General features: G+C 39.3%; 1 protein-coding gene across 2 annotated transcripts in view; it reads left to right on the top strand.

Annotated features, from left to right (window-relative positions):
• Positions 1-18,307, top strand: part of abcc8 (ATP-binding cassette, sub-family C (CFTR/MRP), member 8) — a 51,929-nt gene that overhangs the window by 177 nt on the left and 33,445 nt on the right. For both annotated transcript variants that reach the window (XM_035665150.1, XM_035665149.1), the window contains exons 2-9: positions 2,571-2,712; positions 4,884-5,005; positions 6,555-6,721; positions 8,708-8,950; positions 11,953-12,141; positions 14,066-14,230; positions 14,327-14,482; positions 18,183-18,307. In XM_035665150.1, the coding sequence (XP_035521043.1) occupies positions 2,571-2,712; positions 4,884-5,005; positions 6,555-6,721; positions 8,708-8,950; positions 11,953-12,141; positions 14,066-14,230; positions 14,327-14,482; positions 18,183-18,307 (1,309 nt within the window). The remainder of the gene's footprint in view (positions 1-2,570; positions 2,713-4,883; positions 5,006-6,554; positions 6,722-8,707; positions 8,951-11,952; positions 12,142-14,065; positions 14,231-14,326; positions 14,483-18,182) is intronic.

Genomic DNA, 18,307 nt, shown 5'->3' with positions numbered 1-18,307 from the left:
GAGGTGAGGTCCTCAGCCTCTTCCCACACCACACCTCCTGCACAGACACACACACACACGCGCTTGTGCAAAAATGACTTGTGTCAGCACAACTCCACGAGGATTTGAAATAGGATTGATGGTCTTCAGCATGTTCTCTATTTGCCCCTTCTCAGTTTTATCTCTTTAAGGACATGATTAATAAACTACTGCATGGTATAGTCTATCAAGCAAGCATTTATTTATATAAAAAAATACAGAATTTTAGTGCCTATACCATTTTTATTAATGAGCTAGTTTGATTGTGTATTTTCTGAGTTTAAATACACTCACTGAAGACAGTATGACTTTGGTAGCACATAAGGACATATTTCTTGAGCTGCAGGCAATTTTACAAGCCAATGTGACTCTTCTGATGAAGTGTAGTGTACAGGGGCAAACAGATGCCACCATGCTGGCATTAGGTTACACTTCCTTTGCTCTCCTTCCTGGCTGCTGGCCAATCTATTAGTGTCATCGTCAGTGTATAACTGGCCAGACCTGCACCGCTGCACAGACACTGCTGCTACAGTCACACATACCTCATCATCTGTCCTGTCATGTCAGTGCGTGTATGTGTCCATTTGGAAGCAGTAAATGCTTTTTTTATAGTAGGAGGACACTTTGTCACTCCATACAGCTGGGGTGACAGTGGATGTGTTGCTGTTGTTGTGTCTTTATAACACAGAGAGACATCCTTAGTGACACATTACATCTCCAATTCATTCCATATTGTTTAACCATATTATATATTTTTTTATTTTGTTGTTTTTATGATTGGATATTTTTGTAGTAGGTATAACTCTATTCAGCCATGCTAGCATCATGGCTCTGTGTATGGCAATATTGATCTGTCTGTCCGCCTGTCGGTCAGTCGGTCCACCACTTTGGTCCGAACTGAAATATCTCGACAACTATTAGATGGATTGCCATGAAATTCGGTGCAGACATTCGTGGTGCCCAGAGGATGAACCATACTGGTGATATCCAGACTTTGCCTCAATTAGGTTGACATTTTTGGTTTTGAGTGAAATTTCTCAACATTGGATGTATTGCCTTGAAATTTGGAGCAGATATTTATGATCCCATCAGGATGAATTATAATTACTTCATCATCAGGTCAAAATTAAAATCTTCCCAACAATTTGGTTTATGACCAAATATCTGCAAAACTAATGCCCTTCCCATCAGCCCAAGCTGGACCACTAAATGTATTGCTAATTAGCAAATGTCAGCATGCTAAACTAAGAGGATGAACATGGTTAACTTTATTCCTGCATTGTCTTTGCCGCTAGCATGGCTGTATAGTATTAGTATTTTGTCTCGTAGAAACCCTCTTAAGATTGCCTCTATAAATGTTTGGTGGTGCCACTTTCACTAACAACTTTTGCCAAAGTTGATCCTTAGGGAGTCGCCTGACAAAACCTCTCAAGCCAGAGTCCTGTTAATGTATTATATTCTGCCCTGCAGCTATATAATGTGTTGCTTTTAGTGCTGGCTCATAAGTTCAGCTAGTCACATCAAGGATACCAATGTAAGAGGATGCACCACAAGACTGTTTGCCTTACACCGGCAGTCAGCTGTATGTCCGTTAGGGCTGCAACTTGATTATTTTCATCATCAATTACTCTATTAATTCATTAATCGCTTAATTATTTTGGATATACAATGTCAGAAAATTTGAATCAGCCAAAGATATTTTATTCAATATCACATAACCATAAAACCATAAAATCTTCACGTGTAAGAAGCTGAAACCAGGGAAATTATCTGCGTCATCTGCCATATTGTGATACTGATATGGGAATTTTGTGGTAATATTACTATTCATTTTAAATGTATTGCACAATACTTGAGCAGATGGTATGCAGTGCATCTGTGTGTGTTTGTGATTGCCAGCCTGTGCCAACACCTCAAAGAGAAAAAATGTCCAACAGCTAAGGTGCCAACAGCAGAGGAGTAATTAACGTAATTTGATCAGCAGAGATGTGCTTAATGGTGACAGTGACTCACATTAATGAAATAAAATGCGCTTTGATGACTGAATCCTTGTTACATATAGTCTCAGTTGGGACAAACATCTAGCAACATGAAGGACAAAGGATAAAGGACAAAGCTGTAGCCAGAAGAAGATCTAAAATAATTCACTTATAGGTCTCAGGCCAGCAGACGTCTAGCCGCTTTCAATGGCTTTGCCTGCCAAGCATCGAGCAATTTAATGATAACACGAGTTTCCTAAACTGTGAATGGACAAGAGACTCTGGCAGGCCCAGCTCCCAGCAGACCCATCCTTTGAGTTTACCTTCTGTTAGTCGACAACCCTTGCTGCGAGTTTGAGAACACTGTGTTATGATGTTCAAGGTTGCACTGGGAGCAGAAGGCACAAAGACTCTTCACAAGGTTGTTATTCAAGTGAAAATTTACAGCTACTCACTTAGAATTGAGTCATTTTGTCATATTTTTTAATTTTCTGACTACAGAAAACCTGTTGTATTTTACTGTCTCTGACTGTGTATTTAAAGTGACACTGTCCTTCCTGTCTCCTGTTTGAGGCTGGGGCAGCCAGAGCTCAAAGGTCCACATCCACCACAGCACCTGGCTTCACTTTCCTGGTCACAACCTGCGCTGGCTGCTCACCTTTGTCCTGCTCTTCATCCTCGTCTGTGAGATCGCAGAGGGCATCGTCTCTGATGGGTATGTTTGACAAACTAACCTTGTAAACACATCATGAATTACAGTCAGGTGCATGTGATGGGTTTTTTTATTTTAACTCCTGACACTGATTATGTTAATTATTAAAAAAAATGTATTAATTTACTCACCTTCATAAGTTTTGTTTATAATATTTTACAATAATTAGTTTTGAGGCAGTGTTTTTAATGATGAAACAACAAAATGAACAACGAGATAATGAGACACAATGTATTAAAAGTTGGTGTGCTGCTTCAGCTTCATTGTTGTGTGACAGACCGTGGTAATCAGAGTTCCTCACACTTGTCATCTAATTAAAGATCATTTCACAGCTGGGATGGCAGGTGAATACAATTCACTGCAATTATTACTATTTATCAATTTCCATTTGAGAAATGCTCTGTAATGCTCACCATAGAGAATACTACCATGTTCAAACTCACCTTATTACTGAGATGGGCTGTGGGTGGTGAAGATAACTCTTGTTCTCTCCTTAAACCTGAAGGCTCTGTAGACCAACCCAATTTCAAACTGGAATAAAATATAAATGTGTCCCTCATAATCCAACATCATAGCCTGTAGCAGCAGCAGCAGCAGCAGCAATTGCTAACGTTTATTATTAAGCTGTAATATATTTCTATAGTTTATATTCATGTTTAGTTTGTTATTTTTCTTTCTTTATTTATATTTTTTTATAATTGTTTATAGTTATGTAAAGCATGGACTGTAATGACGTAAAGCAGTGTAGGTCTTTGTTATAATATTATAGTGGTTTTTCAACCATATTCTTTACTAAATTAATATCTACAACAATACTTCTTTGTGATACTTTGTATTTATTTTAAAATTGTAATCTTTATCGAGACAAAAAGCTGATATTTTAGTTATCTTTCAACAACTAGCTCCTGTCTAAGTTTGCAGTATGGCTAAGACTTGAAGTTGTAGTTGTTGATTGCTCACAAATTAACAGCTTTTTCTTGCTTAAATGTTATTATCCAGAACATGAGTAACGCTACATACCCTTTTAGTATGAACAGAAGATCCCAGGAGACTATCACACGCCTTCAGCCTTAATACCAGCAGCTTGAAGTTGCTCGCTTCAGTTAGTTATCCGCTGCAGGAGCGTAGTGGGTTTTTGACTCCATCTATGACTCTTAAAATAAAATAAATAAAACAAACAAACAAAAAAATTAATTAGCAATATTGTAACAATACAGCATGCTGTCCGGTTGCTTTTAAACAGTTGTTGTTACAAGAGCCATTTTGACATAAAATAGTAGCGTAAACACAGATTCATTCATTCATTTACGGTTCAGTTCCATTTAGTGTAGCGGTTCCTTTCCAGTGAGCCAACATGTGTAATTGCAGCACCCTGAATCTGTTTGACCTAAATGGAACCAAACCTTAATTAGTATCAGTGCCAACACCTGTGTTTATGCTACTATTTCATATCAAAATGGCTCCTGTTTAGCAGTGCCAGTGTTACCATGTTATGCCTTTCCAAGCACATAAAATATATCAAAATGTGTTCTAATGAAACTCTGACACAAAAATATATAAATGTCTGTGTATTTACAATCTACCCTCCTGCCTGCTCATGGGTTTGTCGCTGAGGTAAATGTCAGTTTTAGGGCTTACACACAGGGAGACACAGCTGGATAGAGGATCCATCTCTGCCAACTTTCTATCTTTAAATCCCCCTCCATCTCTCTGCTGAGGCCATGTGCATCCTGTTGTTGTCTAGTGTAGTGAGTCAATGTGTGACAAGGTCCAGTAAACACTCCACAGCCATTTCTGCATGGTGGTGGTGGGTAGCTGCATTTGAGTAATTGCTGAAGTGAATAGAGGACCTCTCCATCTGCTCGCCACTTGAGGGGGCTTTTCACACTGACTAGAGCTCAGGATGGTTGTTTATGTCTCTCTCTGTGTATATGTGAACTTGTGTGCATGTTTAATGAGGCATCTGACAAATATGGGTAGACAGGTTCATCACTTCTACATCCACCATGTAATGAGATGCATGTAGTTATACATGCTCCAACCTGTGCAGGATACATTACGGAAAATATTTTCTGGTTAATGTAGACAGACAGTGGTTAAAGGAGCCAAAACATTTGCTTTGATTTTTTGCCTACGCTAAGCCTTTTCCTTCTCTATCTGATGTTCATTTGCAGGTTCAGCCAATCTCTCCATCTTCACCTGTACATGCCTGCAGGTTTGGCCTTCATGGCTGGCATCACCTCTATTATCTACTATCATAACATCGAGACCTCCAACTTTCCCAAACTGCTATTAGGTACAGTAATCATAAAATCAGCAATCCTTTGTTTAATCATTTGCATGTTTTCTTTGTCATTTATTTACTGAGAACTGGTTTACTGAGCACACTGAAACACACCCCTTGTACATTTTACTGTTGGTCTCCAGGTAGCTCCACTAAAACACTCAGTCAGGGTTTCAAACAAGAGCCCAGAGCTTTGTATAGCATCAACATTTAATCAAAAGTCTTATGAAAACATTGCTGAATAGTGATCAGAGCTTGTAAAGCCTAGATTAACAACACTATGTAATTAAAAACTGACCCTTGTCAACTCTTTGAACATTTAGTTCAGAACAACAACTGATTCAAATTGCATCCTTATTATAAACTTTAATTATAAAACAGGGCAACGGGGTCAGTGCAGCCATTTACAGGGTCCATTACCTTCAGATAGTTATCCCTTTTCATTCAGAAAATGAATTTTAGGTAAAAGATCTGCACAGTTTTCTGTGTTTTTAACAATCATCGCAATTCTTTATGACCTGGGAGAATTAATAAAACATCCCCATAGTAACGATGCAGCATACGTTTTTCTTGTGTACGTCAGAAAATATATTCTTAGTCAGCTGTCAACCAATTTGATCTATTCATAAATCCATTTACTGTGAAACACATCAATACTACCCTTCACCTTAGTCCATTTGTTTGAGTTATATAACTCCCACGTTTGCTCCTGTAATGATCACCCTGATGCTTCTCTTCGACTGTTCATTGTTTTCCTTTCTTTCCTAATGCATCATTAACTCATCTGTGTTCAGCTCTCGATGCTTTGCCCGCTACTCCCATCACATCGCTGAGCCTTCAGTGTTTAGGTCTCCGTTTCACAGTCGGTCTCTTGAGGGAAGTGACGGAGTGATGCTGGGTTCATTCTTGCACAAACACAAATGAATCCACTAAATCAAGGCTAAACCCCACACTTCCACTATTATCACAGTATAGATCCTCTCAACACTGTATCAGAGTCTGCTGCAGAGTGTGAGCTGATGATCTTGTTACTCAGTAGTGTAATCTTTGCCTGATAGCATTCTCATCTTTCATGATCAGTTTCTCAATAATGAACTGAGATGATGTGAGTCAATCAAAACATTTTCACAGAGTAAAGACAATTCACTTACCTGCTATTTATTGGATTAAAGGTGTTGACCTTGAGAGCTTGTAGGCACACATTGCCGACATGTTGCTGTTGACATCTGAGGGGAAGGAGGAAAGGGAGAAGAGGAGGGTGCAAAAAGGAAATAAGTAGAAGAGGAAAGCACTTGCAATAGAGAGCACGCATAGGAAATAGTTGAAGACTAAAACATAAAAATATAAATGAGCACAGACAGAAAATACTTAGAAACTGTAATATCAATTAAGTCATGGCTAGATTGTGCAAATCCAATTTCAGGCAAACTGATTTTATATTGGTGGCAAAAATCCATTTCCAATTTATTGGATTATTTATTGGATTTATCCAATTTATTTAATTGGCTCTTTTCGCCCAATGATTTGCTCTTTCTCTCTGAACCCGGCTACATCTCCTCAGCCCTGCTGATCTACTGGGTGCTGGCCTTCACCATGAAGACCATCAAGTTTGCCAAGTACACCGAGCATGGCATCGGCCCCAGGCAGCTACGTTACTGCATCACCGGGCTGCTGGTGCTGCTGTATGGACTCCTGCTAGCAGTGGAGATCAATGTCATCCTGGGCAGGGTGAGTGTGTGTGTGTGTGTGTGTCACTCATGTGCAGGCGTGTGTAGCCGTCTGATTGTTGCCTGTTTTTAGCTTCAGTCACCTCTCCTTCTTTTAGTTTGAAATCCAAGCGGCTCCAGTCAGTGGTCTGTAAAGCGGCTCCAGTCAGTGGTCTGTAAAGTTACTCAGGGTGAAAATAGATTGGATCTGATGATGCTACACACAGGAGTTACATTGACCCTGCTTGTTACTCATTAAATCATTTTCAACCTCTTCTTTTTGTTTTGAGGGTGATAATGATAGTACAATATACTCATCACTTATTACATTAAAAATCTCTTTATGAAGAGATTTTTAAAAGAACCAAAGTGCACAAAAAAGCAAAATTGCAATAACAAGAGTCTACAGTCACTGTATCCTATTAGGCACAACACTTATTTTAGTGAAATGATCATGTTGGCATGACAACATGTTCACATTGACAGTGCTAATATGTTGATGTTAGCATGCTAACATTTACTTATTAGCACTAAACACACACTGCAGCCAAGGCTGATGGGGATGTCATTTTGCATTTACAATATTTATTTATGAACCAGCATATTGGTTTAAAAGACATTTTGAACTGATGATGGTACTAGATGAAAAGTTAATGTTGCTATTCAAAAAAATTCATTAAATTAATTCAATAGTTCTTGAGATATTTCACCTAAAAACATGGATGACTGTACAACCGTTCACAATAATCTGTGCCGATAGCCACGATATTATATAATATCGTGACTTAAAACACATTTATAAATGAACAAAAAGACAGACATCTCAAGAAAAATGGAGCAAATATAAAGCAAGAAAAATAAAAACACAGCCAGAGTCATAAAAGGAAGGACAAAATAAGACATAAAGATTATTGCATGAAGACAAAGGTCAGCTTTATAAAATAGACAATAAGAGCCTCAGGCAGCCATCTGGCTCATATGTGATTACTAGCCTGGTGCCACACCAAACTGTGACTGAAAAGTGATCAAACATATGTATAAAACTGATAGCAGCATTTACTTTATGTTAATCTCTAATCATTTATCTCACTCTAATGCATTGAATCACGCTACAAACTGATCATGGTCACATATTTTGATTATTCAGTTTTTGACATTCTTTGACAGTCATCTTATCATTTTGTGATAGCTACCCCCATCTGAGAAAATGTCAGGCTGGTGTACACGCTGGACAGCTTAGATTGTGTTTGCCTCTGTTAACCTCTGCACTGAGCACACATCTGTTATTGAGTCTCACTCCGGGAGAACAGAAAAGAAAAGGGAAATAATTCAAGCATTCTTTTCCGGATCATAGGTGTGCAATTTATTTTAAAGGTTAAATATTGTTTTGTAAATGCATTCTTATGATTAAATATTACTTGAGTGATTTTGTTGCATTTGTTGGATTTCAGTCTTGAGTTGGTTATGATTGGCTTACATCACCATCAATTGTTCACTCAAATTCAACTGATTAACACACTTCAAACCATTAATTTGCTAAACATAATTGGTGAATATTATTCTTATCTTGACCCATTTTCAAACAAAAACGATGAAAAGAGAATATAATGAGACCTACCATACAATTAATTAATTATTAGTGTTTTTGTTTATAAATAGATTAAGTGTTTGGATGTTTTCCAGGGTAGTTCATCTGCCAGTTACTAACATAGTTTCCATAAAGCCATAAAAATATAATGTGAAGCAAAATTTCACTGCGCCACATATATTATTTTCTATTTATTCCATTCTGTTGACACTAAAGCTCCAGTTCAGCTTTACCAAGAATTAGCGATTGCCATGGTGATATCCTGTAATTAAAACATAGTAGAGACAATTTATTTCTTGGCAGCTATAATTAATCCCACTAATAACAATGTTATGTGTTCATACTGTCATATCCTTTGTGTTGTACCAATCACGTGCAGTATAGAGATGTAAATGTATATGTTTTTTTCTTCTCTTACAGCGCTACATGTGTTTTGCCGACCCCCCCGAGGTGAAGCCTCCCGAGGACCTCCAGGACCTCGGCGTTCGTTTCCTGCAGCCCTTTGTCAACCTGCTGTCCAAAGCCACCTACTGGTGGATGAACACCTTCATTACGTCCGCTCACAGACGACCAATTGACCTCAAAGTCATCGGCAAGCTGCCCATCGCGATGAGAGCCCTCACCAACTACATTAAGCTGCGCAAGGCCTTTGATGACCAGAAGGTTAGTGCACAGACTGACTTGTTGACCTGCCATTATTGTCTAGTGCTCATATACCAGTATTAAAAGACGCACAGCTCATGTGAAACATTAATTCAACCAATACAAGTGCATTTACAAAGAAACTGGTGGCATCCTGTTCTGAGAGGAAGTGCAGGTTGTTTAATATGCGGGAGATGAGTCCCAAGTTGCACTTCTTGATATCTGAGATCTTCTAACTGATGTGGCATCACTCGGTTTCTTGCGTCATTGATGCTGAATAAATAATCGCGGATATATCAAGCTCTGCTGCTGATTGCAACAGAAAGTAGCAGTAGATGATCTGCAAAAAGTGTGTGATAATAGTGGGCTCTGTCTCCCATGAATTCTAGTTTCTGTATTTTATTCACAGATATCAAAGCAAATATTTGCATGTTATAAAGGTCCTGGTGTTATTTTAAGATGACATACTTGGGACAAACCAGATTACGACATATGAGAAAACTGCTGTGTCTTTCCGAATGTGGTGATTATCGTCAAGGGATCAACTTGGATCTCCCAATCACAGACGCAAATAAGGTTTTAAGTATTTATGTAAGAGCTTAGAGTGCAGCTCGTTTGGCTCCTCACTGCCCCTCCACTTCACATAATTTTGAGCCCATTTGTTAGTTCAACTGTCTTAATAAAATATGTTTAATTATCTGACGTGCATGAAGTGATCTGGGAATCCTACAAAGTTTCTTTTTTTTTATGTATTTATTTTTTTGAAACAGCTGTTCCCATGAAAAAGTTGATCTCTGTCTCGTGATGACTCAGTCTGGCTGAACTGGGACCATTAAACTGTATTCAGACGTCCAAATGTCATACTGCCCTTAAATGTGTACACATGTACATGCTCAAGCCTATTCTTCAAGTTTAAGTTCTTTAATACTTTCTATCTTAGTATTGTAAAGTTGTCTTTTATTTGGAAAAACAAAAAATTCACCATCGACCTTTTGACCACTATTTTTGTAAAACATTTTTGTTGCTACTGACCCGGTGGTCCATTCTAACGCTGCTGTTTTTGGTGGTGTTGATTTGGTTTGCCTTACTATATACTGTGAGGTGTTTTTAATATTTTTCACCTCCGTGTATTTAATTGAGGTGGACAGAATATTAGACACCTTTCAAGATGAGGGTGGTACACTGAGTCAGTGGCGGGTTGGTCTGTGTGGAGTCTGTCATTGTGGGTTTTCTCCAGGTGCTCTGGTTTCTTCCTACAGTCAGTCCAAAGAAATTAGTGAACTGGAGACTCCCCTGGCTCTGGTCCATTGCATGCTAGGATGCGTCGAATGCTTATAACTCCAAGCTGGTATAGAAAGTGTGTGGTTGGATGGATGCTCTTTAATGCAACTATAAATACAAGAATTTTGTCGTTTGATCCCCAGCTCTTCTTGTCCACATGTTGAAGTGCCTTTGAGCAAACTCCTGATTAGCATTTGTCCTTCTGACCCATAGTTTGCAATACAGCTCATTAAAGTTCATGTAAAGATGGAAGATGATAATTATGATAATGTGATCTGTTTGGTTGAGAATTGAACAGGCTGATGAGGCTTTTTCTTCCCTTCTTAGGATCACTACTCTCACCCTGAGGCGGTGATCTTCCAGTTTCATTAATGCAGTCCAAACTGAGGATGTTTCCCCGTCAGATATTATTCTTTCTTATTTCCTCTCTCGCACTCACTTTCGGAGCACGTGTCAGGGGTCGGAGGTGAAGGGCCTCCTCTACAGGGTCACTGTTTTCCAGTGTTTGGAAGGTCACAGAGATTCCTCACTGTTGCGTGTGCGTCCGGTGTGAACGCAACCCCACTTCCTTCCGGCAGGAGCGAGGGATGAGAGAGACGGAGAGATCCCAGTGGAGAGGTGGGAGGGTGGGACATTTAGAGGAGAGCCCGGAGGCGCCGGGTCATTCCCATTCTACTGTGAACGAGGCGACATCCCGACCCCTGCGGGGGTGAAAGCACTGCACTTCATGGGAAGCTAGTTTCACTGTGTGTGTGTGAGAATGAAACGCCCTCCTTCGGTCTTGTTTGAACCCAAGGTAGAAAGAAAGGATGTGTGCGTTTTGTGTGTACGTGTGACGCTTGTATGAAGGCTGAGGTTCAATATGAGCTCAAATGGAAAGATAAAGACACATGACAACGGTCACGTCTGTTCTCACAGTTCTCAGAATGAATCATGTTCACACACACAAACACACACACAAAGTGAAAATGCTCTGGGAGTGTTTACTGCACCGTGATAGTCCAGATGTTTTCCTCTGATCATTGCTAACTGACTGACTGAACCAAGCTGTTGTGTCATTTGCAAAGTTACTATATATTGGACATTATAAATCACTGTAAATGAAGCTCAGTAGCTCTTCCAGTCTGCCTTGACAATCTAGTTAACTCTTAAAGTGCTTTTTAATGTCTTTCATCAAAGATTTTCTTTGGCGATTGAGGTAATTTTCCAGTATCATAAGTCATAGGGCAGTTAAATATGCCATCAATTACCACATCCCATGATGCCGCAGCAGCAGTGTGGAGGATGGAAATGCTGAACTTGACCTCATTTTGTAGGTTTCTGTTGCAGTAGAGAACCGACTCTTGAGTTAATGGTGTCGATTCAGCTTTTATGTTTAAGCCATTACTTCCTCTTGCTCTGTTAGCAGGCTAGTTTTTCTGACCCAGTAGTTCTTTTCCTTTGTTGTGCTGCCAGTTCAGCTCTACAGAGAAATGGCCATGAATCAATGTTTGGTGTTGTAATAACCAACTAATTTACCTTCAACTGCAGCCATCATAATTACACTCATGGAACAATGTGCCTGTACCACTGATGATGGTGATTTATATTTTTAATTTAGATTTTCCCTGAAAATTACATTTCAATTAGCTTTATTCTACAAATAGCAATCAACATTTGAAAGCTGATTATTTTCAATGTATTCACTCAGCATGCTGATATATTTCCATCAATCCATCCCCTTTCTTATCCTCTTCCCTCAGAGGCCTCAGGACACAGCACCCCAGGGCCCGAAGTTGATCTGGCAAGCCTTGAGGAAAGCGTTTGGCAGACCTCTTATCCTCAGCATCACATTCCGCTTCCTGGCTGACCTGCTGGGCTTTGCGGGCCCTCTATGCATCTCTGGCATCGTCCACCACATCAGCAAGGACAACCGCACCATTCAGCAGCCGGTGAGGGCTCAATCAAACTCTTCTTTTTTGAGATTTATAAATGTATAAATGCAGATTTTGCATATTGTACAGTTACTCTGAATATTTTTTATTGTGTCATACAAATTATTTCAATGGCATCAGTGAAATGAAATGAAACAAAGCTGTCTCATCTTTGTTTCATTCTCTCGTTAAGTTTGGTAAATTTCTCCCAAATCTGGCAGTCAAACTTAATCTTGTTTTCTTTGCAAAGACAAATAAGTCTTAACTGCTTGTGGTTTTCCCTCCTCAGCTGCTTTGTCTTGTCTTGTCTTTGTCTTTATTTTCATCTCTTCATCAGTGACAATTGTTGTTTTGTCTCATAGTCCTCTAAAACAACTTTTTCTTTTTGTACCAATAATGTATCTCTACATCATTTCTTAAAGCTCATGGGTTGCAAATCTGAATTATTTTTGCATACAGTAACATTTAGGGCTATTAGATAAAGCCAATAGTCTTTTGCTTTTCTGCGACTAACCTACAAATGAAAAGTGGGTCAACTAAGACTCTTCACATTAACAGTTAGGTTAACTATTAGGGGGCACCTGTAGTAACATTTAATACTTATATACGATATATATACGAAGCACTATGAATAAGGTTAATTGTTAGTAAGAGTTTAACACTCAAAAAAGGACTGTGTGGGTGTCCCAGCTCAAGCCAGCGCAGCCAGAAATCTTACATGTGAAATAACAAAAGCGGTCGAAACTTTGGCAGAAAAGTCTGTGTCCAAAAAGAGACATTTTCAGGTTTTCAGGGCCAAAGAAACAGTTACAATGATTGACAGAATGAATCTTGGCTCCGATGGCTCTCTTTCACTGTGGATTTCAGTCTCAGCTCTCATCAGTGTGATTGGCAGAAACATCAGAGTTGTCTGCAATAACCATTTCCTACCTGCATTTGTTGAATCTTTATTGTGAGCCTACGACAATTGTGTGCCGCAGCAGTAAACACTGGTTAGTACAGGAGTTCTGCTGAAAGTACAGTCCCTGTCTTGATGTTGTCAGAATTAAACAGAGAACTGAGACAAGGATTCAGAAACAGACAAACACAACTTCAGCAGACATGAAAAAGACATGTTGGCTAATCTTAACCCTCTCAAAGGTCACAGTTACAGTTTGATGAGAAATTTATTTTGCCCGCTTTCCCGCAGTGCACCTTTGTACTAATTTAATCAGTGTCAAATATGCATGAGACTTATTGCTGCTGGAGCTGTCTCGCTTTCTTAGATTCCACACAGGGCTGACTACTGAGACAGCCACTCGGGCATCCTTCTGTAAGAATAACTCTTCAATTATTTGCTTGAGAGTCTCAACCACATGAGCCAGTGGCATATCAAAAGTTAATTTGAAAATGCTAAAAAGCCTTGTCAAGCGCTCAAATGAAATGCCCTCGACAGTCAATTTTGAGAGAAGACTAGGCCAGTTTGTAAAATAGCCAATGAGACTGTAGCAGGATGGTGTTTATGGCTCATTCATATAGAGATAGAGTGGGATGAGAAAGAGAGAAGAGAAATTTCAAGGATGATTGGATGTGGAACTGAGGCACGTTTCTAATCAATAATTTGTAATCTGTCCTGGGTGAATGATCTCTACCCGATGTAGAATTAATTCTTCTATTGTTTCCAGCTCACACTCTACATATCAGCTGTGTGATACAGTCTGAGGACTTAACTTCAGTTTCATTTTACAGGCAATTTTGTAACATCACCTGCTGTGAAATGGAAATGATACATTTTAAATGGATACTGTTACCTTCGAATTTTAGTTGAAATTCATTACTGACAGAAGCGATTGTAGTCAAATCCAATCCTGCAGAGTTTAGTCTGTGTGATTGACGTAGCCGAGGTGCCTGCCTGACTAACAATGATAAACCGGTCGATACCTCTATCTGACTGTGCTTCCAGATGACATTGCTGGGGATCTATTTCATTTCCTCCAAGGAGTTTCTGGAGAATGCGTATGTGCTGGCCGTGCTGCTCTTCTTGGCCCTACTCCTGCAGAGGACCTTCCTCCAGGCCTCCTACTACGTGGCTATTGAAACAGGCATCAACCTGCGTGGGGCCATACAGGTATAGCGTTTTTAGGAAATTCTCCACCTAACATTTAGATCCATGAGGTCCTGCTATTTGTCCACATGGATCTGATTGTGATTGTCCTCTCCTCAGACAAAAATCTACAACAAGATCATGCGTCTGTGCACCTCCAATATGTCCATGGGCGAGTTAACTGTTGCTCAGATCTGCAACCTGGTTGCCATAGATACCAACCAGCTCATGTGGTTCTTCTTCCTCTGTCCTAACCTGTGGGCCATGCCAGTACAGGTAAGAAACATGATTGTATACTCTGTTAGGTATTATCGTCAAACCAAGGGTTTGAAGGGCACCGTAGGATTTTATTTATAGTTGATTCAGCCACTATATTGTGGCTATCATGTGTTGTATAATGATGTGTTGCGAGTAGGTTGGCTTTTGGCCATTTTGCTTCCTTTATGTTATTGCATTGCTCTTTCATGGTGTTGTTGTTGCACTTTTTTTATTTGTGTTAAAATTTTATTGAGCTGTGTTTTAAAGGTATTTGTTTCACTGCATTTTTTTTACTCTGCACTTTTGTGTACTGCTTTGTGCGGCATGCTGTCTTTATTGTCGTGTACGCTGTGTTGTGTCTTTACCCATCAGTATAGAGAGATTTGAAGGCTGAACAAGGAGCGCCAGGTGTTATAGCCCCTGTGGGAGTTAGAAAAGATTCACTGCAAATGTGTGCAGTCGATGTGTGCAAGCCTGTGACCTTCATGCTCTGTTATCCTGTCCTATAAGTGGATTTTGAAATTCATGACACACAGCACTGTATCATCAATATGGATATGCCATTATATACCATTAAGTTCCTCAGGAAAATAGAGCTGAAAAAACAAACATCCTGGTCAATCATAAAAATATGGAAATTCAGCTTTTTTTCATTTTGCAGAAATGTGCTTTCGCAATGAGCAAAACAGTGAGTGCTGTAAAGCTTTATTGGAGTACTATTATACTGATTCTCTTCTGTTTCAGCTCATATTTCTTCTGGCCTATTATGACTTGTGCTGGCACCTCTTATTATATTTGAATAATATTCTCTTATCTCTGTATAGCAGAAAGCACTGTGCTAAGGATGTGTCCTCTCTTGCATGAAAAAGCTCAAAGCGCTTTATCATTTGGAAATGCCAAAAAGGATGACCAAGACATAAAATACAAGTAATCCTGGTGCCCCAAAATACAACATGTATTATATTTGTTAACAAAGAATCGTTGGACAGGCTGCTTCTGTAATCGCAATACAAACACATTCCTGAATTATATCAGTTTTTAGCTCATATTTATTATGAATTTCACATTAAACTTGAATAAAGTTTGGAAGAAGATTATAAAAGCTCTCTAGATCTTTGTTTACATCAGAACTTTTTCCAATTTCTAATAAAAAACACAACACCAACATCGGAATGAGAAATTATTTTACAATTCACCAATACATAATGAATATATTCATAGAAACTGTCAGCAAAAATATGAGAATGTTATATTTATGAAAAACAAGACAGAAACAGGCTGTACATCTTTCAGTGGCAGTATGCACCCACTGGTGGTTTCTTTGAGGTCTGAGCAGCATTAGTATTCTCCATCTGTATCTACCTGGCTGCCTCAAACTGTGAATAAATCCATTGTGCTCGGTTTTTATTGTATCCTGCCCTGGTGGCTCGTGTGACTGGGCTTTTGAAGTTCACCAGGGATCTCAGATTTGTCTGTCGTTGTCTTTGGCTCTTTATCTTTGTTGAAGCTTCTATCTTTGAGTTCCTGTTTTAATTAAATGACTGCACTGACGTTTTACAGCCCCTTTTGTCACCTCACCCAATAAATGGTAACAGGAATTGTTTGCAAAGTAATGTCTCTCTAGTAACCAACTCTGTACTGTATCTTGCTACCCTTTTTAGCATAGCATGTTCAATATTTGCTTTTCACAGCAGATATTTTGACTGGTCACAGTAGAAAAAAACACAGGAAATAGCAGTAAGTGAGCCAGCACGCACACCACCAGGACCCAAATGGAGAGAGTTTAATGCAATTCACCATTATTTTATTATTTACACAAAAACACAAAGCAAATCTCAATCAGTCTCCATTAGTGAAGACAATAGATCATATAGATCATCAAGTGAGCCAGCATTCACAATACCAGGACTCAGAAACTAGCTCACGTAAATGGGTGGCTATCGTTTTTGTGGTTAACATTTCTACCTGCTAAGACAACCCAAAATATCTGCCTTGAAAAAGGTCTATTATATATCGGCTCAGTAGACTTAACCTGATAATTTGAGTTCTATTTCCAAAGCCTGTTAAAATGTGCTGCAGTTAATCAGGAAACAAAAGGTTCAAAGCTGCTTATTAAATAGCTTTTACGTAAGATGATTACAGAAAAATGCATATTGGTGTCATTCTAGAGAGAAGATTGTTGTGCCTAACTTGTTTTTAGCAATGCTGTGGTGGTGGTGGCTGTTTTGGTCACACTCATAATTCACCACATTGGTCCAGACTAAAACTATCTTACTTTTTCTGTAAAATATCTCAACATCTACAAGATAAAGTGGCACAAAGTTTTGTAAAGACATTTCTGCTTCCCTACAATAATTCTAATGACTCTGGTGATTCGCTGACTTTCTTTGTGCCTAGTGCCATAATCATGACACTTTTTACAGTACTCATAAACCAAGACTTTGGTTACTGTAAAACTTTAATTAATAGCCAGGGATTTTATTTGCTTCAATCACTGGACTCAACCTGTCTTTATTTGGAACAGGCCTCTATATGGGACAGGCGTTTAATTCCCCCCCTTTAAGAGGTTTTTAAGACATCCAAAGAATTTCTATAAAATCGTTACCAGGTGTTTAATTGAGACCTCCGATTATTTGTCAGAATGTGTTTTATGGTAAATACCAGAAAAACTACTGACATTCCCATCAGCCTCAGCTGTACGTACTTAGCTAAGCTGGTGTACATACAACATTATATCCGCTGAATATTAGCATGTTAGCATTGTCACTGTGACTTTGTTAGCACGCTGCTGTTTATATTTTAACTCAATTACATACATTTAACTCAAAGCACCACTCTGCCTAAATATAGCAGGTAGCAGGGCTTTAGACTCCTTTAGCTTGAGGTGCTGGGGAAGTAATGCAGTTAGGAAGTGTTCCGGGAAATTAGAGGAAGTACTGTATGTTGTTATATGTAGCGAGAAGCTGACAGAAACACTGCGGGGGTTGGTTTCTCCACGACTTTACACTGCAATTGAATTGCCTAGTACCGTGGTTACACATGACTCACACCTAAAATGCAGCAACTGTAAAAAGGTTTAGCTTTTTCTACAGTTATTACATGAAGGAAATGAAATCATATGATGCTTTCCTTTTTACCCATCACCCTCCTCGTCCCCAGTGGCACACATTATCCTTTGACAGATGAAGGAGAGGGTGTGTGAGTGTGAAATGTCACATCTATCTCCATCTGGTTGCGACTCCTGGGGATTTCTGAGCCCAGCGTGTGGTCAGTGTGATGCCAAAGATGGTGGGTGGCTGGAAGGGAGCCAAGGACAGGTAGAAACATGACTCATCTCTGAGACAGAGAGAGTTACTGTGTGTGGAGGATGATAAAAATCATTTTCATAAATATTTAAGCCTGATCATTCTTAATTCATCGCTCAACTTACATTGCAGAAATGTGCTGCTTTGCTTGTTGCTTTGCTTGTAAGCATGTGTAAATGTCAGCGAATTCATCCAGTTTCTTCGAAAGGCTGTTGTCATTCTCAGAAATGAGGGTTTTAAGCTGTGTGTCACTTACATGCTAACAGCCTTATTGTGCTCAAGGTCACTGGCTCTCACAAAGCGGTGCATTGTGGAGGTCAGTGGAGAGCGACTTGTAATATTGTATAACTCATTTTTTCTCTCCACCAGGGTAATATGTTTTCTGTCTTTCTTTCTCTGTCTTCCTCTCTCAGATAATTGTGGGAGTGATCCTGCTCTACTACCTCTTGGGAATCAGTGCCTTGATTGGAGCGACCGTCATCGCTGTGTTAGCTCCTGTCCAATACTTTGTGGCCACCAAGCTGTCCCAAACACAAAA

This window comes from Morone saxatilis, unplaced genomic scaffold (assembly GCF_004916995.1).
Source record: "Morone saxatilis isolate NCDOM2014 unplaced genomic scaffold, NCSU_SB_2.0 Contig2, whole genome shotgun sequence".
In the NCBI taxonomy this organism is placed as follows: Eukaryota; Metazoa; Chordata; class Actinopteri; family Moronidae; genus Morone; species Morone saxatilis.
This window is presented reverse-complemented; position numbering and strand designations above follow the sequence as displayed.